This window comes from Tachypleus tridentatus, chromosome 10, assembly GCF_004210375.1.
Source record: "Tachypleus tridentatus isolate NWPU-2018 chromosome 10, ASM421037v1, whole genome shotgun sequence".
NCBI lineage: Eukaryota > Metazoa > Arthropoda > Merostomata > Xiphosura > Limulidae > Tachypleus > Tachypleus tridentatus.
Window position 1 is genome coordinate 136,959,086 of NC_134834.1, and position 22,961 is coordinate 136,982,046.

The 22,961-nt window shown below is 32.2% G+C and overlaps 1 protein-coding gene across 1 annotated transcript in view; it reads right to left on the bottom strand.

Annotated features, from left to right (window-relative positions):
- The window catches only part of LOC143230419 (putative 3',5'-cyclic phosphodiesterase pde-5), a 43,999-nt gene that overhangs the window by 13,870 nt on the left and 7,168 nt on the right, over window positions 1-22,961 (bottom strand). The window contains exons 5-10 of the mRNA XM_076463942.1: window positions 19,517-19,668; window positions 17,378-17,470; window positions 16,739-16,807; window positions 8,260-8,374; window positions 1,760-1,899; window positions 127-213 (exon numbers count right to left, since the gene is read on the bottom strand). Coding sequence (XP_076320057.1) covers window positions 127-213; window positions 1,760-1,899; window positions 8,260-8,374; window positions 16,739-16,807; window positions 17,378-17,470; window positions 19,517-19,668 — 656 coding nt within the window. The remainder of the gene's footprint in view (window positions 1-126; window positions 214-1,759; window positions 1,900-8,259; window positions 8,375-16,738; window positions 16,808-17,377; window positions 17,471-19,516; window positions 19,669-22,961) is intronic.

The following is a 22,961-nucleotide window of genomic DNA, read 5'->3' on the forward strand; positions in this document are numbered from 1 at the left end:
CTTATACAAACAGACAAATTAATAACATTTTTTATTTGGTTAGGTTTAAATTGACATAAATCTATTAATATATAACAACATTTTAACTTTTGAAGTCCAATGACTATAAAAATGAAAGCTGCCTACTTTTGAAGTCCAAATAATTCTACAAACATATGAATTGCTGCTAAAACCTTTTGATCAGAGTCCAAGGAGTATGGACAAAACCTGAAACTGATAAAAGCAATTATGAATCATCAGAAATGTAAAGTATCAATGAATATGATTTACACCTACAATACATACCACTGTATGTTTTCACCACCAAAAAAATAATTCTATTGGCAATTAATATGGTTTGAATTCTGGTTTTGTTTACTTTTCATTAACTGTAATATTTATATTTTAACTCAAAAATATTTTTTGAACTTTTATTATGTTGTAACCTCAAATCTATTTTCTACAGTCTTTTAAACATTTTACTAATAAGAATATAGTGGATAAATAATATAGATTTGATGAAATAAAAACTGTATAACCTGAGTGCTTTCTGTAGGTAAACCTTTCTTTTTCAGGGACAGATTGTGTATGTTGTTTCACAGATAACATTTCTGGAGCTAAATATTTTTATGCTACAGTAAAACCAAACATTGTGAGACAGCAATTTCTACTTTCATTTTGTTATGGTTTTGTTTACCATTTATTTATTATTCCTTCTGTCATTTAGTTCAGCTATGAATTTTTATTTACATCAAAGTATTAACTCACATTCTAGTTCCAGTACGTTGAATTTGAGTATGTTTGTATTATGAAACTGACAAATGCTTCCCTTAACAATAATATACAGACACCAATGTGGTGAAAGATTATGTAAGTTGGTTACTCACATGAGATGTAACCTTATGGACTTACCACTAACTAAAAACACCACCTTGATCTTTAATGATATAGTTAGGCCAAATTATTGTTTATTGTTACTTGATATTGTAATTAAAGTGGCTTAATTTTCGAATACTGTTTGTTTCAGACTTTGGCATTTTCTTCCTCTCATTCCATTTTGTAATTCCTTTATTTATTGAAATTAATAACACTGATACTTCTGTCCTGGCCAGGAACATATTTATTAGCTTCTTTTTTTTTTTTTTCACTAGATAAAACTTGTATTCCAATTGTTTGAAAGTTTTACTTTGGATTTCTATTGTTGTTATAGTTTTATAAACTGAATTTTGTTTTTGTCCAGTACAACCTCATCCTCAAAAGAAGAAAAATAACAATGTCAATATCAGGAAATCCAAAGTAATAAATACATGCAAAAGAGCTTACATGTTGTCATACAGACTTGTTAAAATTACACTATAAAATAATTGTATTTCAATTATTGTGATTGTATAATACAAATACATATTTCAGAATAATTATATGGATTATTATTTGAATAAAAATTGTCCACCTTGTTTTTATTAGATACTTCAAATCATGGAAAGGAGCATTTTCAGGTGGTAAGAAGTTTGCATCTTTAAAACAAAGGTTGTTTTCTTTTGAAAGCATTTAGCTTATCCCTATGAAAAATATTTATTGCTAAAAATATCTGATTACCAAACAAAACAGACTGTTTGAACGGTATCTTCTGATTACACTTACTATCTATATCTTGTCTTTCAGAAATCAAAAACAAAGTTCTAATTAGAAACGTTTTTCTCTGTTCAATTCTTAGTTAATTATTGCTTCTTTGTCTAATTAGATTGTAAAAAAGTGAATCAAATTTATATGCCCAACTTACTCATGCAAAGCAATTGCATTTGGTAAGGCAGGGGCCTGCTTAATCTCATTTACTTCTATTTCTGTACATGTGTTATGGTATGAGAGGACTTCTAGTGCCACCTTGTATTTCTTTTCAGATCGTTGAATTTTATCATATAACTGCAAGAAAAAAATGTAGGTTCCTGCTAGTAAGACAAACATTGTTGTTTTTTACATTAATAATCATACACACTTTAATCTCATGATGATGAGAAATCTACTTGATGTAAATATGTATTCTCATGACAACTGGTATGGGTATTAAAGTTTTAAATTAAAATAAAGTACAGAGTAAAGTACAAAATAAACTACACTTTAATTTGTTAAAATAATTAAAAACCAATGTATTCTTGAATTTTTTTTAACAAAGCATTTATGGTAGTATATATTCAGAGAACGACTGCATTCAGCAAAACCGATGAGTTCTTAAAATATAGGACTGTCTCCAAGAGATCACCATTTTAAAGTTTCTTTTTAATTCATTGCACTTTTAATCAGATTTAAGATACAGGCTTACAGTGGTTAAGACAGAACTGTCACATTATTTATGTTATTGCTCATCTATCTCCTTTAAAAAGATGTTAATTAACTCTGTACATGAGCATAATATTTTCAAATTCTCACTACAGCCTACAATAACTAGGACTTAAGTTACTGGTAAAAAGTTTCTTGATGACTGAATTTGTAACAAAAAATAAACTTATGGTTTACAGCCTTTAAGCTGGCAAAACACAATCTGTTAATTGGTAGATGGTGAAATGAAATACTAAATAACTAAAACTGATAATAATTTTAATCATATCTTTCTTTATTTGCCCTATGCAGGATTTAAGTACAAAATGTATTTAATAGCACTTCAACTGTTTGCTTTTTAATGTTGTCAATAAAGTCATTTTACTCAGTACCAGAGCTTAGGTTGTAAGAGTTTATAACATTCATTTTACTGGAACCTACAACTCAGAAAACAAGATAAGCAGTGGCATAATAAAATACAATATAACGCTTCTCTACTGCATTGACATTACTGGCACTGTAAGTTTTGCTAACTACTTTCATTTGTATGAGAGTTCTTTTCCTTTCTAGTTTGTTTTACTTTATCTTATTCTCCCTTATGTTTCTTCTTCTCTTCCTTTCATTTATTTTCTTTTTCATTTTATTCAAGTTCCAATTTTCTCTTCCTATTACTACTTATTTTCTCTCTATATCTAAGTTTTGCCATCTAGAAAAATGCCTACTTTGCTTGCCCAATAGTATTTTGTCCAAGCAATACTGTGTTGTAAGCCAAACCAATCTGCTAAGCTCTTGAGTTGAGTGAAAGGCTTTGTAGTGGCATGCAACATGCAAAAATGTGCATTTGAAATGCTGTAAATTACTCTTCTTAAGCAAGAGGTTGCCCTAATTGGACAGTACTAACAATGAAAGGATGAAAACAAAAGTCTAGATGGAAGTAGGTCATGGAAACTTGAAGAATGATGATGAAACGTTGTAGGATGGACAGAAACTGCCTGTTGTGAACACACAAGTGTAGAGGACAATGTTTCAAAAGTCTTCTGCCTTTCGTCTTCAAGTCAGTATGTGTGTAGGTGTCGTCAGTCTTTTATAGTATCCTGGGGGATTGTGGAGAGCATGTTATGATTGGTTGGATTATCACTGTTTCTGATTGGAGAAGAGATTTCCAGTAGATTCAACCAATGGCAGCCACACATTACTCACCTCTAATATAGAATCTCTGTTTAGTAAAGGTTTAACAGTGTTAATATAAAATGATTCTTTGATTTTTCTTGTCTTTCAGAATTTGTCTGTGTCGACTATTTTAGTTTTCTCCCAGTTTATTCTGTGTCAAGTTGACGTGGCATGCTCTGCAATGGCTGAATTTTGTGTTTTCGTGAGTCTTGTACTATCTTTATGTTATTTTATTCTTGTCACGAGTTTTCTTCCTGTTTCTCCAATGTATGTGTTGCTGCAGGAATGCAGAATTTCATAGATGATATTTTTGAGATTCTCTTTGGTAGATCACTGTTTGTTTTTACCAGAATAGACTTTAAGGTATTGTAGGATTTCTACTGGACTTCTATGTTGAAGTTTTTGGCTGTGCATTTGTGTTTTTCACTGAAATGTTGTAGGTATGGTTGGTAAATGGTGGTAACTTTCTGATCTTTTCTTTCTCTTGTGGTCTTCTTCCAGGAGTTTTTGATGAAGGAGAAAGTGTAACCATTCTTTTTCAAACTCTCTACGATCTTTTGTCATATCAATGGATATCTTATCACAAATGTTTTCTGCTTTTTTGTTTAGGCATTAGATAATGCCACGTTTTATTGAGGTTCGATGATTGGACTGGAAGTGTAGGTATCTGTCCGTGTGGGTGGGTTTTCTATATACAGTTGTGGTTATTTATCTTGCTTGTTTGATGATGAGTATGTCAAGAAACGATAGACTGTTTTGTTCCTCTATTTCCATGGTGAAGTGGATTCTTTTGTCTATAGAATTTAGATGTTCTAAGAAGACTGGAATGTTTCATGACCGTGGGGCCAAATAACAAAAATGTCATTAACATAATGTCTGTAGAAACTTGTTTTTATTGGTGTGGATAAAAGGGCTTTTCCTTCAAAGTCTTCCATGAAGATTGGACAGAGTAATGATCCCATGACGAGACCATCTGTTTGTTTGTAAAATTCCTCGTTGTATTGAAAACAGGTTGATTGTAGGCAAATGGTTGTTAGTTCCATTATGGCGCATATTTTCATATCTGTTCTGTGTGGTAGAGAGTTGTCATTCAGCAGTCGTTGTCTGGTGATGTGAAGGATTTCTGAGGTTGGAACATTGGTAAATAGATCTGTGGAATTTGATGTGTAGCTTTCTGAGTTGTCCTATGAAATCTGTCAAGTTTTGAATGTGATGTTCATTGTTTCCTTGTAGTGGAGATAAGATAGGTACTAGGGAAGTATCCAGGTGATGGCAAGGTGAGTTTAGAGCACTGATGATAGGCCTTAGAGTTATATTAGGTTTGTGTTCCTTAGGTAGTCTGTAGAATTGAGGAGGGAAATTTTCCTTGGATCTTAAGTCTTTGGTTAGTTTTTTGTTGATTAAGCCTTGTTTCTTTAGTTTGTTCAGCATTCTATTGATGAGTCTCTCTGTCTTTTCTGTAGGATCTTTAGTGATCTCTTTATACTGGTGTTTGTCTAGTAACTGTTTGATCTTTATGTCATAATCATTGACGTCTAGGATCACTATACTGTTTCCTTTATCTGCAGGTAGAATCTTGATGTTGTTATCTCGTTTTAGATGGTTCAGTGCACTGCATTCGTGTTTATTGATGTTCGGTTTTGGTTTTTTGGCCTTCCTGAGGATGGTGTAAGTTTGATGAGTAAATTGTTCAGCCATAGTGTTCAGAAGGCTTTGTGCAGCAGATTCTAAGATTGCAGCTGTGTCAACAGTTGGAACTATGCTAGGTTGGATAGAGAAGTTTAGACCTAGGTTAAGGATCTTATTTTCTGTAGTACTTAGTACTCTCAAACTGTAATTGTGAACTATGTTTATAGATGTAGGATTATCTGTCTTGAATAGTGTGTTGAATTTTTGAACTTGTTTCTTCTTGATGTTTTCTAGGTTGGCTGTATGGCATTTGATGTAGAGGTTTAGGACATCTAGTGCTCTAATGTTGGAGGAGAAAAGTTGTTGAAGCTCAGTATATTGTATCCCAATTTTTTGGTTAGATGGTGCTTCTTCTGTCTCTGTTCTTCTACATGCAGTCTTAGGAGGCGTCTACTATTATTGTTGAGAACCTTTTTTTATCTTAATAGTTCTAGTGAAAGTAGTTTCTTTGAGTTTCAGAAAGTTTGGGATCCCTGCAGCATAGTAGAAAGGTCACATGATTAGATCAGTGTGAGAGATTTGTAAGGTTCTTATTGTAGTCATTGATCTTCTTGATAGAGGCTGGTCCATAACAGCTCTTTAGATATTCTTTGATAAATTGTTTAGGCAGAGTATTCATGATGAAACTTTGTAGAATGGATGGCAACTGCCTGTTGTGGAGACACAAGTGTAGAGGACGATGTTTCAAAAGTCTTCTACCTTTTATCTTCAAGTCAGTGTGTGTGAACTCAAAACTCAAACTAACGTGGCAGGGGTTTAGTTTAGTGAGAGAGAAATCAGAAGAATTCTCTCTCCAACTAGGGTGTTCAGGAACGTTGTGGTTCTTCTTCGTCCCCTTTCGTGAAAGGTTATTAGGTTTAGTTTTAGTTATTTATTTATTAAATAATTTTTTACTCTTTTTTGGGTGAAGGAGGTCATTCTTAATGTTATCCTAGACCGAGGCAAAGGCAGCACCGGAGAGAACGGCCAGGTCCTGTCCCGAAAGGCAGAAGTCAAAGTAAATATGAACATGAACTCAAACGACCTAACTTAAAGACGAAAGGCAGAAGACCTTTGAAACGTTGTCCTCCACACTTGTATCTCCACAACAGGCAGTTGTCGTCCATTCTACAAAGTTTCATCATGAATACTCTGCCTAAATAACCTATCAAAAAATACTTGATGAATGATTGTCTCAGTGTAGGAACTGACATGCATTTGAGTTTAGGATGCAAAATATGAAATTAAGTATATGCTATGTAAAGGAGAAATAAAACTCTTTGTTTGACTAACTCTTTGTGTTATATTTTCACCAGAAATATTATAACTTTGGGTCATTCCATGTCAAATCATCCAGGGGCTGCAGGTGACCCCCACAGAATGCCTTGAAAAAATTCACATGTGCTCATCTACCCATATAATGAAAAATTGCCAAATATTAGATTAATATCTCTAATAGTTTCTGATTTACAGCCCTGTAAAAATTAGTTAATTTTTTTTTATTTTTGGAGAATTCATTTTCAGGCAACATTGGCTGCTTAAAGCTGCAAGAGTAGAAGGTGGTAGAAGGCTGCAATTTACTACACTGACAGAATTCTCACAGAATTCAAAAATGGCCTCTCTTTGTCTGATAAGTGCACCTACCGTGCAAGGCAGTAGTGCTCGCCACTATGTTCTAAGTCAAAGTGATCTCAACATAATCAAACTCGAATTTCAGAAATTTATTCAAGCTGTCTGGACAAAGCAATGTTTATTTGATGTTGTTAAGGCTAATTTATTGCCAAAGCAGTTTTTCAAACATTTCATTGTCATGATTATTGCAGTTTGGTGTGACTATAATCTTTCCCAGTTATCCCCTGTTGTAGCACTGCGCTTTTTGTATCTGATTTATCTTTGTATTTATTATATTATGAACCTTAAACTCAGCCATATCTGCATAAATGTAATGCATACACAATATATTTGCATTGCCATGTGATCTAACTAGTTATGCCAATAAATTTGTTCAAAAATTAACTAATTCTTTCTTGTTTCTTACAACTTCATTATTTAACATTGTGAAAGGCTGGTTAGAATATTTCAGTGGGATTCATAAAATTCTGACAGGTATTTTTCAAAATTGTATGGATATATTTGCACACAGTAACACACCTGAACTGAATTTTTTTTAAAATAAAAAACGTATGGTCAGAGGATACTTTAAAAAATTACAACTCAAAAAGTAGGTTGAACACCATCCTGATTTTTTTTGTAGATCATATTCAGAGATGTAAGAATATATGTTAAAAATCTGAAAAGGCTGAATAACTGGTGACATGGTCAAACTGTGACCTGAAGTAGGGCTATTTTTGGCTAAATCATAAAAAGTTGCATGTCACTAAATATTTTTACAGGAGATCTAATAGACTTTTAATTACAACAATTGCTGATTTATCAACTGATATGTTATACGAAATTTGAAAACAAAATTAAGCTTTGTATCATATTAAGTCTTAGAGCTATGACTTATTAAATAAACCAATGTTTTTTACAATTTTGGGTTTTTTGGATGATTTTACAACCTCACTATGAAAATCCTAAGAGAGATAAACTTGGTTTGAGACCATTTTTGAATTCTGTGAGAATAATTCAGTCAGTGTAGCAAATTGCAGCCTTTTACCACCATTACTCTTGCAGACAAAAGAAAAAAGGTAGAAATATTATGTACCTTTTCAATACCACAGAAATATAATTATAATGTTTCACCAGAGCAAGCTATGTTCTTAGAAAAGAGCTCAAAATCAACCAGACTATTGGCAAAGCTAATTAACTATACCTTTTCTCACATTTCTACTGATAAAGCTTATAATGTATTATTTCATCATTTGGGTACCTTTTCTCTTAGTGATATTTTTGCTATAGACTAGGTATGACAAACAAGCAGTCACAAGGTGACAGTATGAGTTTCCAAGAATAGGTTTTAATATTTGTACCTAGCCTTTCAGAGCACTCTCTCTTTCATCTTCATGTAAATAGAAATATAAAATTTATCTGCCCAGAAAAGGAATGTAAGTATATACATATGGTTATATATTATATACACTTTAGTTCTGTTTACACAAATTACAGTTTTAAATTGAAAAATATCACCTTTGCATGATGTAAGGCCAGTCCACAATAAGAAGCAAATGTGGCAAAGGCCTCTTCATCAGCTTTTGTGAATGGTCCATCCTCTTTGTTTACCATTTGAACAACACCAATTATACTAAGAAAAAAAGAAATTTTTAAACTTCAGGCAAACAATACTTACTTTTAGTATTCTTTCTTTTGCAAAAAATTTTAATTGTTTATTGTTTTTAGTAACAAAAACATTTTTAAGCTTGGCTGATAACTATACTAGATTAATGAGCTACTTCCCTGTGTCAGTAAATAATATAGAAATTTTGCTAAAATTAACCAGTTTCATGAAAATTTTAATTTGAAATATACCACAAACCTTCATATTCAACAATCACATATTAAGCAATAATCATCAGTTAAGAAATATAGGATTATGTAGAATAATAGTTTACAAAAAAAGCACACTTTGTTTGTTAGAAAAATGTAACAATAAATATCCTTCTTTCTTTCTTATGGATACGGTATGTGAGCATTAACACTTTGTTCAGTATAAAATTTTCATAAAACAAAAAACTTCATAATAATTTATGAAGTAGCAAAACAAAATTTTCTATTTCTTAAGAAGGTAGGCCAAGTGGTTAACTTCCTAGACTTTGAATCTATGGTCCATTTTTTTAACATTCAATTACATCTATAAAAAAACTCTGCTTTGCACTATAGGGGTAACAGTAATATCTCATTATTTGGTTAAGTACAGTGCTCAACAGATGGCGATTCGTGTTGTTGTTTAGCTTCTTACCCTTCAGTCTATCAGTTTTATGTGTGTCCCAAGAACTCTTCAAGAGAGTTATGAATATATTATTTTACAATTAGGCAACTAATGTAAACAGACCCATAGCCCAGTTGCAATCAAATGAGGGCACAATAGATCTTTAGCATAGAACATCAATCTGCTCCCAAGAGATGGAAGAGAGAACACAGAGGATGTTCAGTGTCCTTGAACATTTAATGCATAGCTGCTTGATGTGTGGGGTGAAAGTCAACTTATGGTCAAATATAAGCCTCAAGAATTTTGCCTTGGGAACCACAGGAAGCACAACTTCACTAAGGTGGAGCTCAGGATTGGGGTGAACACCCAGTTGGTAGTAAAAGTGCATTCAAATAGTTTTAGAAAGAGAAAAAGTAAAACCGTTTGTTGTGGTCTACTTCAGTAAGCAACTGAGGGCAATCTGTAGCTGTCACTCAATAAACCTCATGCTTGATGAGTGACATAAGATATGGAATTGACGTAGAGTCTGTTTGCACCTGTAAGAGGGACTTTAATAATGGCATTTATATTTATAATGAAAAGTGTGACACTCAAGACACAACCCTGAGGAGCTCTGAGTTTCTGTGGCAAAGAATGGTTAGTGTCAAACTCATATAAACTTTGAATCATTTTTCCATTAAAATTTATTGATAAAAATGGGCAAATGGCCACACAATCTATGCGAGTGGAGTTCTCACAAAATTCCATATCTCCACATAGTATCATAAACCTTCTCAATGTAAAGAAACTGAAACAAGATGTTGCTTGAGAAAGGGTTCCCTAATTGATGTTTCAAGTCAAATCAAGTGGTCCATGATGGAGTGCTGTCATTGAAACCCTCACTGGGTAGGCAAGAGAAGGTTGTTTGATTCGAGAACCAGAAAGATGATCATTAACCAACCTCTCTAAAATCTTACAGAGACAGCTCATCAAAGCAATTGGATGGTAGTTTGAAGGTTTCAGAAACGTTTCCTGTGAGGAGAGATAAAACTCAATCGATTCTTAATGTCACCCTTCTGTTTTCGACCACCTTTACTTTCTTTATTGGAAGGAGGTCTATTGATCTCCTAGAATCCTGCCTTGGGATGAGTAGACAGGTCTCTGCCCATGGATGAAGACTCCAGCAACTGAGCATGAGGAAATAATAATTTTACATCTCAGTGCTGAAGAAGAAGGCAGACCTGAGGAAACACCCAAACCAGGAGCCAAAGGAAGTGAACTCGGGGAGCAATTGGAAGGAGTGGTGAGGATAGAGATTAGAACAAATATAGAATTGTCAACTCTAGTAACCATGGAAGGCAAAATACTCTTCTGTTGCTTTGCAAACTACACTGCTGGAGGCACCAAGAGATCTTTCTGCACTCCCATTGTAGAAGTGGAACAGGGTGTATCAGCATATGTCGAAGATGGAGTGGGGGGCAATAACACCTGAGCCTCTGGGTAGGAGATATTGTTCACAGTTTTCAAACATTGCACCTCTTTCTTCTCCACCCACTTAGGGCAAGAACTAACATAAAAGGAGTGTGAACTACTACATTTAACACAGTGTGGTTCCAATTTGCACTCGTAAGCATTGTGGTTTTTGCCACCACAACAAGCACATGTTAAAGAATCATGACATGATGTCTTTGAATGACCAAACCACTGCCACCAGGAACATCTAACAGGTTGGGAATGTATGGCCATATCTTACAGTTCAGATAACCTGCCTTGACAGTGGCAGGTGGAAGTGGTCATGTAAACATCAAAATCAGATCATTAGTAGGCAGCATAATTCTGTCTTTGTGAGTGGACATTCAATGCACTGCAGAAACATCTTTGCTGGGAAAAACAGAGAGGATCTTTGACTTGGAAATGTTCTTCAAGCCCCTATCAACAATAACTCCTATTGAGGAATTTAAAGTAGGATGGAAAGTAACCTTGATGCTCTTCAAATTCAGGAGTTTAATGCGTTGTGGTGAGGACATTTCCACCAAAATGTCTCCAGAGCATAACTTTCTTACTGACTTTGGGAAGCAAGCAAGCCCCTCTAATCCCTTTTGAATAAAACAGAGAGAATCTGCCATACGGATTTCTCAGACAATGAGTGCAAAATGAGAAATCTAGGCACAGATACCGACCCTGACTATTGCAGAGAGTCATTAATTTGTGTCCGTTTATCAATTAACATTTCTTTCTGAATCTTATCTATTTATTTTTCTTCATAAATGGGGGTATCCATAATAAAATAAAATTTTGGTGCCCACTCTCCCCATCCACCATGGAGCCCTAAGAGGAGATGCACTGTAATGTCAAATAAGGACATTGCATCAACATTAGGGTTTTGTGGGCACTATGCCCAAACGCCAGCATTAGATATAATGTCCACGACACCTACTGAGAACTTTAACACTAGTACTTGGTTGACCCTAGCCCAAGTGAACCAGCTAATTGACCCTGTGGGAGGGAATTCCAAGGATGCCTGTCTACAGGAATTCAAGGGCAAAGTGATGTGTTAGGGTTGGACCCCTCAACCACCAGAATTCTCCCTTCCCCTTCATGGGTCACCATGCACGGAAAAAAACACATGGGCATATGTTCAGATCTCAGAGGAGGTAAACTGAAATTACATAACCTTCTTTGGGAGGTCCCCTCACCACATACAGGAATCCACCTCGACGGGAATTATGATAGGTGTATGTGTGTATGCATATGAGATATATTGGTTGTTTTGTTTTTTATAAACATAAACAAACATAGTATGCTTTATTTAGTGAAGACAGGCATACAGAACAGATATCTCTTGTTTCTAATGAATACAGACATAGAATTTATATATCTCTTTCGCCTTTAATAAAGATGGGTATATGTTAAAAAATTATAATGGACATGGGTATATGAATGATATATCCTCTATAGTTCAAAATAAAATAGGCATATATAACAGATAAAAAATGAAAAGTGGCATGCATAACAGATATATGGCTTATTTGTTATGTAACTACAAGTAGAAGTAACAGACATTTTAATTGGTTCTGGCCATCATGAACATTAAAAACAATAATGTTCTAGTTATTAATAAAGAAGAGCATACATGAAAGATATCATCTCTTTTAATGAAGATGAAAATAAATAACAGGTGCATCATGTGATTCCAACACTTTTGTAATTTACACTATGTAACAGAATATCATGTTTATAACGAAAACAGAATTGACATCATACTTGGTTTCATATGAGTATATGTGGGCCATTTGTTTTGGTTCCAGTAAAGAAAGCATTCATGAAAGATACTTGAATTTTTTCTAATTAAAGAGATTACATACCAAATGTTTTACTTGACTCTAATGAAGACTGTTTGTTTGTTTATAGTTAAGCACAAAGCCACACAATGGGCCCTCCATGCTCTGCTCACCACAATGTTTAGTTGGTTTCTAGCTTTATAAGTCCACAGACATACCACCATGCCATTAGAGGGCATGAATACCAGTATGTGGATCAGATAGATCAAATGTCTTATTTTTTTATATAAATATATGGCCATGGATAACAAAAATGTTCTCAGCTTGATCAAAGATGGGTATAAATAACAAATACCAAAGTTGTTTCTTATGAAAAGAGCATAGATAACAGGCATCTTATATCTTAGTTATCTAAATAGTGACTTATAGGGTAGTTTTGATCAGCTCAGTAGTCAATCAGAAATAAAAATAAAGCTAAAATTCAGCCTATTTTAGCAGTGCATTTGACTTTAAGTATTAGTTGCTTAATGTTTGTTACCATTTACTATATTACTCTGCAATTTAATACCAATAAACTTGAAGACTGTATTCTCAAGACGGCTAGTATGGGTTTTAAAATAAAATACAGTACAGAACAACATTTTAAATCGACCATACATCTTTTTCACCACATGACTGCACTCAAAACACTATATAACCCATAACTGTAAATTAGACAATGATGCTTTAATTAATTCTTATGAACATGGGTGTACATACGAGATATTTAAATTGATTTTAATGAAAATAAGCATACATGAAAACTTACTTTGATCAAAAATGCACATATTTAAATAGCACATACCTCTTGTTTCTAATGAAGATAGGCTAAGTTAAAAGATATCTTGATTAATTCTAAGGTAGATAAATAAGCACAAAAATATTTTATATAAAGAATAACTGTCATATTTCTCATGAAAATGGGCACACAAAAAACATGTTCTAGTAGTTTCTAAAGAGGATAGACAAAGAAAACAAATACTACGCTGGTTAAGTATATAAAATAGAGGTATCACTAAGTCATATCATGCACGTTGAATTTGGTGTAGGCATATGCAACAGATATCTTATGCAAAATACTAACTAAAATTATGTACAATGTTAAACAGTTGCATAATAAATATGATTTATTAAAATTAAGATTTATTTATTTATTGAGATAAATATATGTAACACATCTCACTTGGTTGAATCTAATTAATATCCAGTCTGTGTATAGCTTTGAAATCATAGTCTTGTAAGAACAATGACCATTTAGGTAACAAAGGTGATGGGCCCTTTTAATGTCATTAGTCAACTCAAGGATTATTGATTCGTGATTATAGTAAATTTTCTACCATACAAATAACATTTGAAGGTTTTAATGATGTGTACTACAAATAAACATTCTTGTTCAGTTACAGAGTAAGTCAGTTTAGCTTTTTCTAGCTGTCTACTCTGATAAACTAAAAGATGCTCCTATTTGTTTACATCTAATTGAGAAAAACTGTATATATAGTAAAACTTGAAGCATATATGCTTAATGTGGGTGTTTTGCAAACATTTGGGTGGCTTGAAATTGGTGCCTTTATAGTGAGTTTCATAGCATTTCAAACGTTTCTTGTTTTTTATCTGTGCATCTTAGTTTTTTCCATTAAAAGTCTTGTTACACTTATGAAATGAGAGATAAATCTTCTGAAAAATCCTAAAAATTCAAGATATTTTTTACTGTTTTTGGTACCAGATACTTCTTGTACATTTGGGTCAGGTTTACACAACCTAAATATTTGATTTATTTTAGTAGAAACTGACATCTGATGAGTTTTAACTTTACTTTTGCTTTGCATAAACTGTCAAAGATATACCTTAATCTTTCTAAATGTTCTTCAAAACTTGAGAAAAAAGTGATGACATCATTTAAGTAATAAAAGCATCCTGAATCTTGTAAACCAGATAGTACAACATCCATCAATGTCTGAAATGTTGAAAAATATTACATAAAACAAATGGTCATCTATTAATTATTGTAGATATAGATAACACTAAGATATATCTTGCATGTTTCATTCAGTGTAGGCATATGCAATAGAGATCTTATGCAAAATACTACTTAAATTACATACAATGTTAAACAGTGGCACAATAAATAAGATTTATTTGTTTATTTATTAAAATAAGTATATGTAACACATCTCACTTGGTTGAATCTATTTAATTAAAGAGTATATTCAACACTTTGGCACAAAGTTATAGAAGATTAAATAATAGGTTGAATAACTGCCAAGTTATACATATTTTTTTATTAAAAAAAGAGTAATGTCTTGAACTAGTGCTATATATCAGGTCATACAGTTTACAACAAAGGTGCATGTACAAAATTCCAAGAACTTATTTTAACAGTATTTTAAATGTTGAACTTATAAAGTGTAAATAAAATTACATCTATTCCACAGAAATTACAAATTATGAAAAGATAAAACAGATAGCAATTAAAATGTAAACAAAAATTGTAAATTTACAGGAAAGAAAAGCGTTCATTTAAATCAAATGGTTGTAGGGTTCCCAGACTGTAGATAAGTTCCTTTCCAGTCATTCTCCTTTGTGAATGTCTGTTGGATAATTAATAAGTCTAAGAATCGAAACATTCTTAGATATATCTTGATCTGGCAATTTAATATGGTTTAAATGTTCTCAAGGTCAATCACCAAGTCAACAGCTTATTTGTCCAATACATAAGCTATTGCATCTCTTTCAAATTATACTGTAAATGATACATTTGGTGTTAAAAGTAATGGACTGTTTTATGTCAAAAGTTGTGTTCTTTCCTCATACATGCTGTTTATATGTGGGCAGGTGACACACTTGTTTTGTTTACATGTGTGAGTACCTGGAGTTTCATTTTGTTTTATTTAAGGTTACTGTGTTCCAGGATTTCTTTCAGATTTTTGTCGAATTTGCAAGGGTAGGTCCTCGAAAAGTATTGTGTAATTGTTTAATATAATATATTTGATCTTCTTGTTGGTTTGAGGGTACGTTAGCACAAGTTGAATACAATTAGTAAGTTTTTTCTTGGTATGGTTGAGTGTTTGCTGCTGGGTATATCAGCTAGCTTTGGTGGCCGCATTGCCGATGAGAGAATCATGGTAGTCTTCTAGTAAAAAAATGTTCATGTCTTTGGATACAGATTTATAATTATCATAATCACAACATAATTTTCATAGTTGTAAAAATTGTGAATGAGGTTGACTTTTTGTCACTATGTGGGTGGGAAGGTTCAAAATGTAGGTATGTGTGTGTTTCTTTGTAATGTATACTAGTAGTCAGATGGTCATCTTTTATGCATATGTTAATGTAGAGAATGGAGAGCACTGTGTCAGATATTTTCAAAGTAAATTCTAGAGAGATGTGGAATGAGAAAACAAAGTGTAAGCATTGATACAATCCCTAGTATGTATCAGTGTATAGATGACACCTCATGGGTACTGATTCATTGTATGGATTAAATATAAGATTTTTGATGTATTCAACACAGAGGTTGACAATGGTGAGTTCTCATAGTGCCCCGTATATCTTTTTGTAGTAGTCACCAATAAAAGTAAATAAGCTAAATGTAAGCACAAGTTTGGCTAAATGTAGAAATATGTATGTTGGAATGACCAGCATGGCTTGTTGGTTTAAGAAATTATTTCAGTTTCATTAAACCTTCATTGTGTGGGATAGATGTGTATAATGATTTTTCCTCTATGGTGAAGATTTAGTGTTCCTTAACAGTCAAATGTGTGTTCTTTTTAAGCTCAACATTCAAAATATGACACATTCTTTGAATTCTGTGCATGTGCCTTTGTTGTAAACTGTATGATCTGATGAAGAACACTAACTTGAAACATCATCCTTTTTTTAAAAAACTATAAATAACTTGGTAACTGTCAAACCTATTATTTAATTTTGTTATTTTCATTACCTATAACAATTTAACTATATTTGTCTTTCTACAGAGTTATATGAGAGCTATTTGCACCATTTGCTCCTAATTTTGACTTGACAGACTAGAGGGAAGGTAGTTAGACAACAGCACGTACCACCAACTCTTTGGCTACTCTAATCAAATAGTGGGTTTTGACCATCATCTTGTGATCCCAATGTGCAGAATGATATTTTGTAACAGTGAAGTGTGAACCTTGAATTCTCAGAATCACACTGCAGTACATGAAACACAGGGATATGCCCAGTTTCATATGAAAATAAAAATCGCCATTGACATGTTATATAGTTCTATTCAAGGCAGCAACATTCTTCTATATTTATATATCCAATGAATATAAGCATACACAACATATTTTTGTGAATCTTATATGTGTAGGCTTTTCTAAACGATATTTTACTTGTTTTTTTATGATAGCCAGAAACACATAATAGATATTTTTGTTGGTTCCTATCAGGACAAACATACACAGAATCTTACTTGTTTCTTATGAAGATTGGCATACACAACATATTGTGTGTCTTGTATCCTGTCTGTTGATCTACAGTTCTAAAGGAATTGCAAAAAAAAAGGCATAAGCCATTAACTGTGTGAATTTATTTTCTGGTTCTATTTAGTATAAAGCAAGGAAATATAGCTTTGTGAGCATATTACTCAGTTATTCCAATAAAAAACATCAGCATTGCTTTAATTTTGTTCTTTTTTAATAATATTAGAAAATAAAATCAAAATTGTACTATGAATTTATTATATGATTCTTCTTGTAACTGGAATTTATAAGTTTTAAACTTATGGTTTCATTACTTCAAAGTAACCTGCTGATAAACATTTGTAAAACAAAAGTATTCAGCTTTACTGTTATACAATACAAAAATAATCAAAGTAGTATATATGAATATACTGTTTATTGGTCAAAGCACTTTGAAATTCGAGAACTTACAAATTATGGTTTACCTTACTGATGAAGGAAAGTTCTTATCATGACACTAGAGAACATAAACATTAGCTGATTCCCTTTTGAAATTAAAATTATATATCAAATAGTAATATCCAGATTTAGAAATAAACTGGTTACTTTGTTTAAAAAGGATTTAGAAAGTTTGAGGATTCCTTTTTCACCTGTTAAATCTTTCATCATTGTACGCATTTGAAATATTCAGAGATTCTCCTGTTAGAGCTACATGACCTGCAATTCCTTTCCCAATTGGAAATCTAAGTAAAGAAATGGTACAAAATGCAGTAACTTGTTACCACTAATCCTGAATAATAAATAAGAAATGAACAGAAAACTAGTATAAATTAGAGCCTGATTTGTTAATTTTTGCAGCTTGACAAGTTAAGAAACTTGAGGTCACTATGAGTGGAGGAGATATTTCCATATTTTGATTCCTGTTTTCTGATTAGTTAGTGGTAAAGAGAATATACTTTTCATATCGACTTTTAGCACATTTGGAGGGAAATTCACTCCATATTTTGAAGAGGAAAGCTCAATTCTTGATCTGAGAGCCAGAACCTGGAGTGAAAGACCTGTCATCATTTTAGTTTTTTTGAGATACAGACCTTGTTGGGAAATGCCTGTAATTTCTTGGTACTTTTGAGAGCCAGACATTGAGTGAAAGACCTGTCACTTCTTAGTACTTCCAAGAGCCATTCCTTGGCATGAAAGACCTATCTTTTCTTAGTATTTCTGAGAGCTAGAACTTGATATGAAAGTCCTGTCATTTCTTAGTACATCTGAGAGCCAGAACTTGAAATTAAAGTACTTTTTTGTCTGCTGATCATGCATATTTTAACTTCCATTTAATTTCATGTTGCTCTAGTTTTAATTTACTTTAAATATGGGGATTAAGACGGGAAAACTGATGATGAGTGTTCATTCCCAAAATTCATTTCATCAACAAAACAGATCAAGCTTTCAAATCTCTGTTTGCTTGCAAGGAAATGATAGAAAGGCATCAACAACATATTATAGATATAATAATGTTTTTGTTTAAAATCCTGAGGAGAGAATTGTTAAAAATTGCTATTTATTCACTGATCTATTGAAGTAATTGTTAAACATTGCTATTTATTCATTGATCTATTGAAGTATATGATAAAAATATAATTACTGGTTTGTTTGGTTTGTTTTGAATTTTGTGCAAAGCTATTCAAGGGCTATCTGCACTAGCCATTCCTAATTTTGCAGTGTGAGATTAGAGGGAAGACAGCTAGTCATCACTACCCACAAACAACTCTTGGGCTACTCTTTTACCAACGAATAGTTGGATTGACTATAACATTATAATGTCCCCATGGCTGAAAGGGTGAGCATGTTTGGTGTGACAGGGATTTTAACCCTCAACCCTTGGATTACGAGTCAAGTGCCTTAACCATCTGGCTATACAGGGCCCTAAACTACAATGAAACACTCAAAAATAATTCTTTAGTTACAAGACTGTAAAATGATCTTAGGTATATAACTTACTTGAACCATTGTAAATGCCATAAATTAAATAATTCCAACCACATAATATCCTTCAGCTAAGCAACTTTTAACCACTTTGTTTCTTTTGTGAGATTAATTTAGGAAAATGCAAGGAGAAAAAAAAAGATTCATAAAACTCTTTACATTTTTAATGCAATATTCTATCAAACTAAACAAAAGACAAAAATATGTTATTCACTGAAATAGTTCAAGTCCTTTTCATTCATCAGGTCTTACCATCCACATGAAACCATTATCATTAAAAACCTTTAATTATTTTAGATTCTGAATATTGTGGTTCATGAAATGCATTAAAAATCATACTTAGTTTTAATCCTTAAATTACTTTTATCACTCTGTCTCACACAAGACAAACTGAATGAAGAAACTGAGGATTTTGTATCTCATAGTTTAAGTTTATATTGCTTTTAGTGAAGTACTGGTTTTGGAAAGCTAGAATACTGCTTCTGAGGATGTACACCTTTATACAATCTATAACAAAAATCTTGTTCATGTTGAGTCTTCATTTAGTAATACAGAACAGATTACTGAAAACAAATTTTAATACAAGTTTAGTTTAAGAAAATTAATGCACAGCTGAAAGAAACGTTTATTCAGCATTATAACATTCAGGTACTTTTATTTATTCAATATAATCAAATTAAATACTGCTATATTTGTTTGAAAACACATAAATATGTTTATAATTTATACAAATACTATATCTCACACTGTGTGAGCTTGCTAAACAAAGGTGTATACAACTACAAACAATCTTTGTATTTTCGTACCTAATTTCTTTTGATGCTTCTAAAATGGTTTTAAATGAGCCATCATCAGGCTTTCCACTAACATCAAATATCCTAGCATATAGTTCTTTGGAATGTCCATCTACTAGGAAGAGAGAAGCCCTATCAGCATTTACAAGTTTCTGTGCAAATGTCTGGAAAAAAAATACAAATTACAAATTCATTAATCTATGCTCTTTAATTGTGTAAAGATATACATTGTTATGGGGACTAAGTAAGACAGCTGTTGCTTTTTTTTTCAGTAATTTGCAATAAATATATAAGTGAATAACTTAAAACTGTTTCCAATATTATACACCTTAAGGAGTTCTTATGAATTCAATAAAATAATATATGGCCACCTTGAGGTTGACTTGGAAAAACTGATGCAGTATAAATTTTAAATATCAGTATAATATTTCTTCAAATATTTCTTTATAGTTAAAGTTCTATTTTATAAACATACAAAAAATATTTTTTATAACTGAGATTATGCATTCTGTTGCAGTGTAAATAAATAAACATATATATAACTAGGTAAAGATACTGTCGCGCATATTTCAGTATCTATTGTTAGATTAACAAATTGATATAACATATATGCAAAAATTGACAATATTAATTGCTATTTTTGATCTTTAATCAAACATTGGTCATTACTGAACTGCTTACAATAGTTTAACGAACAAATAATTGGTATTCCACTACAAGTAAACATGTTGGTTAATATATAATAACAGATTTATAGTTTAATTAATAGTTATTTAATATGTTGGTACCTCTGAATGATACTATGTTTTTGAAATAGTTTTTTGATAAATACACATCTTACTTAATGCTTGTAATTTTGACCTTTTGAATATGTTTATTTTAATTCCAACAACGTCAGTTCCTTCTTTACGTTAAAAATTTCTTTTGCAATTATCAAGATATTTTGTCTAATTTGACTTTCTGAAATACCAAACTTTACTATGACTTTTTGAACATATTCAAACCTTAATATATTTTTGTGAGCTTAAATTTTGAAGTATATGACCTTCTTTTATTGAACATGATCTGCTTCCTATGACTTTTTGCCCTTGATTTTTGAACATATTCACACTTTCCTGAACTTTTGTAACTTTCAGATTTTATGAATACTATATTCAAATCTTACTAACAGTTTACCTCCTTGACATTTAAAATGTATTCAGAACTGACAATATGACTTAGTAATCATAATTTTTAACCATTGGGGACATTTTAAGCAATAACATTATAGCATGAACTTTAGAACACATCAATACCATATCATGATTTTGTTACTATTCTATACAAAAATACAATGGATTTTCTATCATCTCATTTTAACATAGTATTACTCAAAGTTTAAGTTACTGCATGTATTTGTGCAATTTTCATGTAACACATGGTTAAAAATGTCATTAAGCTAATTTCATTCTTGTTGCCCTTGTTCATTTATTTTTTGGAGATAACAACTGCTCTGCCTATGGAAAATATGGCTGTAATACTGCACATTGTTCATGAATTTAGGCAGCTGTGCTCTCCAATAGTAGGTCAGATTATATTTTGAAGTTACAATCTTCCTAATGTTTGAATGAGAATGGCTTCCCATCTAGTTAGTGTTTAACACTCTGGGTAAGTATAATGTTGTCCATTAAATAAGGAACTTTAGATTTAAACAGTCTAGTAAGAATTATCTTCAAATGCAGCTTGGAGAACAGACAACTCAGACCTAGTTAAAGTCCAGCATCTAAACAGGTACATATGCTGTGTTGGTGTTTGTACTGTTTAGTAAAAATTATTAATTGTGTTTACTCTGTAAAGTTTCTTTATTTCCTTCTTCCAAATACAGTCAAAATTACTGAACTCAAAAATACTTTACAAACTTGTTAAACACCCTGTTATTCAATAGACCTATACCATTATTCTCAGGATAATCAGCTTGATCTGTTCTTTAGAACACTTTAAATAATATTATGGTTTTGAATACTTCAAAATATTCAGTACTGGGCATTCAACAAAAGGACATGCTATCAGAGACTGGCTAATCTATCAATAATAATAATCTAGCATGTAATCAATACTATCTGGATATTTAAAATTTGTCAGCCATTTCACTCCAGTAGAAAAGTTTATACAATCAACAAATAGAGACAGTAATGTTTGCCAAATAATACAGTGCTAAGTGGATTATCCTTTGTCATATACTACGTCCAGGAGCTGATATGCTTAATGGAGTTAGATGTTCCATCCTGTGCTTCATCAAACTACACCAAGTTCACTATTACTAGCAGCAGTATTCAAATTGAATGACTGATAAAGGTGAAATAGCACCACAAACAACAAGCTTCCTATTCAACAAGACATACCTATTCATGTTCCTATTTCCACAAAAGGTATATATCAACCTTATTCAGTACAGACAGAGAGAGGTGCAGTTATCTTGGAAAAACTGACCACGAAAATATAATTTTAAACCTGAAAAGCTATGTGTTTCTTATTTTTTCTTGGGCTGGAGCCAATCTCTGACCATTGCAACGTTTGTAGGTTTAGGAGACACTCCATTCCTATCCAATATATGTCTGAGAAACTCTGTTCCATATGTATTAATGCATATTTTCATGGTGTCACTTCAACTTGCATTGTTAATGTACTGGAATGTTATTTTCAGGTTTTTAGCTGTGGCATAAAATGAGTGTAGAGAAATATGTCAGCCACATAGATGAGACATCTCTTCCACTTTAGTCCCCTAAGTGTAATTGCAGTAAGCTTTTTAAAAGTGACAATGCATTACGCAGACCAAACACCATGATGAAAAATTTACACTGTCCTTCTCAAGTGCTAAAAGCAGTTTTGTGTTTGAACTACCTATACTCACATGTAACATATTGTTAAAATGGGATTTTCCAATACAGCCAGGCATTTTCACATACATGACAACTGAAAGACATCTATGCATATTACCAAATTCTCACCTAAAGTTCACACAGACCCTTTGACAATAACACTGGAAGTTATCAACGACTTTTTGAAGGTTGTATTATAAAGATTGACTCCATTTCAGTATCAGTAGCATCCCTGGTTCTGTAACGAACCCTATGTGGCATTTTTGTTGGATGTACATCTCATGTATCTACGTGATAACTTTTGGCTGCTGTCCAACCCAATCAACCATCTATTCTTACAAATAAACCGTGTTACCCATTATAATTTATCCTGGACGAGCCTCTGATTTTCGTACGCTACATATCACAATTTCAAATAGCCAGAACTTTTAATTTGGAAGTTAATTAAAAGTCAATATGTATTAAATTTATGATATTTGTCAAAGATACACACAATTTTATTTTTCAACACATAATTTAATATACAAACAACAACAGAATTTATAATAACGATTATCACAAATAATTATTTATATGCAAAATATTACAATCTGGCAATC